The sequence below is a fragment of the Triticum urartu genome, chromosome 5A (genome assembly GCF_056163025.1).
Source record: "Triticum urartu cultivar PI428250 chromosome 5A, HENAU_Tu73, whole genome shotgun sequence".
Taxonomy (NCBI): domain Eukaryota; kingdom Viridiplantae; phylum Streptophyta; class Magnoliopsida; order Poales; family Poaceae; genus Triticum; species Triticum urartu.
In genome coordinates this window covers 325,474,279-325,477,142 of record NC_141877.1, presented here as the reverse complement: position 1 = coordinate 325,477,142, position 2,864 = coordinate 325,474,279, and the positions used below count along the sequence as shown (strand labels likewise).

General features: G+C 61.7%; 1 protein-coding gene across 1 annotated transcript; it reads left to right on the top strand.

Annotated features, from left to right (window-relative positions):
• Positions 1-287: 287 nt before the first annotated feature.
• Positions 288-2,152, top strand: LOC147971251 (uncharacterized). Its single transcript, XM_087523886.1, has 2 exons — positions 288-1,388; positions 1,457-2,152. Exons 1-2 carry the CDS (start codon positions 288-290, stop codon positions 2,150-2,152), a joined length of 1,797 nt encoding a protein of 598 aa, XP_087380012.1.
• Positions 2,153-2,864: the final 712 nt, after the last annotated feature.

Genomic DNA, 2,864 nt, shown 5'->3' with positions numbered 1-2,864 from the left:
CAGGCGTTTTTGCCGCGCTGGCGCCAAAAAACGGCCCAGTCGCGCCCCAGAAGCCCGTTTTTCGCCGGCTCGGGCCAAAACTGGTGCCGGCGGACCCAGGCCGAACCCGGCTTCCTGGGGGGCGCCTGGGGCTCCAGCACAAGCAAAAAGGGCGTGTGGGCCTGCCCTATTGGCGAGGCGAGCGCCTCTTCCCGCCGTTTCTTCCCGCGTTTTCCGCACTTCCCTCCCGTACTCTTCCATCCTCCCGCCAATCCCCCTACTGCTCGCCTTCCTCCCAGCCGGCTGCCATGCCACTGAAGAAGTACGTCGCCCCCCGCATGGCGGCAACCGCGACCGCCTCCGTCGCCCAGCCGAAGCAGAGGAAGCCGAGGGCACCGCCGATCAAGCCACCGGGCATGTCAAACGCTAAGTGGAGGGCGGAAATTCAGCGGCGGGAGGCTGTCACCGCCGACCGGCAGAACAGGGCCATCGCCAAGAAGGCCCGCGACAACACGGCGCGCGCGGCTGCGGCTGCCTCGGCGGACCAAACCAAGGCCGAGGCGACTCGCGCGGGGATGATGAATCCACTCGGAAGCCACGCCCAGTATGCGCCCTGGGGCCAGCAAGGCGTCGGCTCTCCGCAGCCGTGGGGATCGCCCTCGCCGGGCTACGCCGACGGGGACGCGCACGGTGGGTTCAACCCAAACGTCACCTTCCCCCATGGATACCCGGCCCAGCGCACGCCCTCTCCCGCCTTCGTCGGCGTGCAGTACCCTCCATACAACTACTCGTCGCCCGCCTGCGCTTCCTCCCCGACGCCCCCGCTACGCCGTGGCCCGCTGCCCTTCTCGCACCTCGGCGACACCGACGGGACCGAGGTCGACATGGACGACATCATCGCGGCAGGTTCGGCCATAGCCGCCGCGTCTCCCGGGTTCGTCACCCAGGACGAGGTGGTGGATCCCAGCGGCGGCATGCACGGCGAGCTCGGCTACGTCTACGGCGAGGACGAGCAGGAGGAGCAGGAGGAGGAGGACGAGGAGGAGGAGGAGGAGCCGACGCCTGCGCCGGTGAAGGGGCGCAAGAAGAAGCGGGCGGCTAGGACAGGCGAGCCGCGCATCAAGTGGGCGTCCAAGGAGGAGGAATGCCTCGCCGAAGCATGGAGAGTCGTCTGCCTCGACCCGACGACCGGCACAAACCAAAGCATCGACACGTACTGGGACCGCATCAAGGCCGAGTTTGATGAGCGCAAGCTCGTCGACCCCTACTTCAAAGGCGTCTACATGCAGCGCAGCTCCAAGGCGATGGCGAACCATTGGGGGCGTATCCAGGGGGCGTGCAACAAATGGCATGGGGTCGTCGAGGAGGCCGCGGCTCGCTTGGAGAGCGGCGCCAGCATCGAGGATCAGGTATGCCACGCCGGCCTCCCACCTCTCTTCGCCATGTACGCGTGCCAACTGTTTGTTCCTCCACGCAGTTGCTGCGCATGTTCGCCCTGTACCGGCAGAGCAACAACGACGCTGAATTCAAGTACCTCCACGTCTACAAGCGCATTGACAAGTGCGAGAAGTGGGCGGAAGTCCGGCGCACGCTCGACAAGGCCAAGGAGACCTACAAGCCGGACGCGCCAACTCCTGGCGCATCGGAAGGGCGGCCGGACGGCAACAAAGTTGCCAAGAAGGGGAAATACGCCGACGCGGCCACCGCTCGAGTGCAGGAGTCCATCGAGCACTGCCTCGCCGACGTGCAGGCCCAGGGCGTCCTTCATGAAGAGAAGATCGAGGCACGGTGGTCGGCGTTGATGTCGAGCAGCGCCGTCAAGCTCGACCTGCTCCGGACGAACGTCGCCGCGAAGAAGAGAAACACTGACCTGGCTTTCCTGCTGGGCGGGGCGGACATGCTCCAGAGCACCGACGAGGCGGTCAAGGCGTGGTACTTTGCGGAGCTCGGCCTCATCCTGAACCAGCTTCCCTCCACCAGGCCGCCGACGCCGACGCACACGCTGACGTCGACGCACACGCCGATGCCGCAGCCAAGCCCGTGTGGCGACGCCTCCATGACGCCCAGCACCACCGAAGCCGCGCCGACACCGCCCAGCGCAGAGGCTGCTCCGACACCGCCAAGCCCGCGCACGCCAACTACGCCGACGCCTAGGGCAGAGCCCGCCGAGTGATGCGCACGCGAACTTCTGCCGCTCTATTTTTTGTACGCCGAATTGTGGCTTGCGATATCCTGACTTGTGGCGTCTTTCATGAGCGGGAACGACCAAGTTCGAATTTTTCGCGTCCTGGGGGCGTGATTGGGAGCTAGGTCGCCCCCAGGGGCCGAACTAGCACTGGTTCGCCCCCAGACCGCCCTTTTTTAGCGCCCTGGGGGGCCGAACGGCTGGAGATGCTCTTAAAAAATTGGCACCAAGGCATTGAGTGCCATTCTGGATGCAATGAAACTCATACGCTCCCCACCTATTGACTCTTGTTCAGAATATGATCCTAATGACTCTTGTTCAAAATTGCCACATATAGAGAGATAGCATGGAATTGCATTTCTTTGGGCGATGTGATTCATCATGAGTGGGCAACCAACATTGTATGCAATTAAGCGGAACCTCAAGAATATGCTTCCTCTTCTGTTCTTTAACATGTTCCTCTTTTGTTATTCTATATTTAGTACATACAATATGTTCCTTGTCAGGATGGGGAGCAGGTACATCAGCAGTCAACAGCTGATAGAGCTGGCATGTACTTGATCGATAGACTTTCAATTACTAGGGGCAATACAACACCATATTTTCAAGCCAGTTCCACTTTCCCGATTTATATATCGTGGTTATGGTGTACCCCTTTCATCTACACTATGATCTGCCTAGTTGTTGTGTGCTCTTGTTA

Coding starts and splice junctions, on each gene's coding strand:
- LOC147971251 (XM_087523886.1), top strand. CDS start 288: ATGCCACTGAAGAAGTACGTCGCCCCCCGCATGGCGGCAACCGCGACC. Junction 1,389..1,456: donor GCGCCAGCATCGAGGATCAG/GTATGCCACGCC, acceptor TCCTCCACGCAG/TTGCTGCGCATGTTCGCCCT.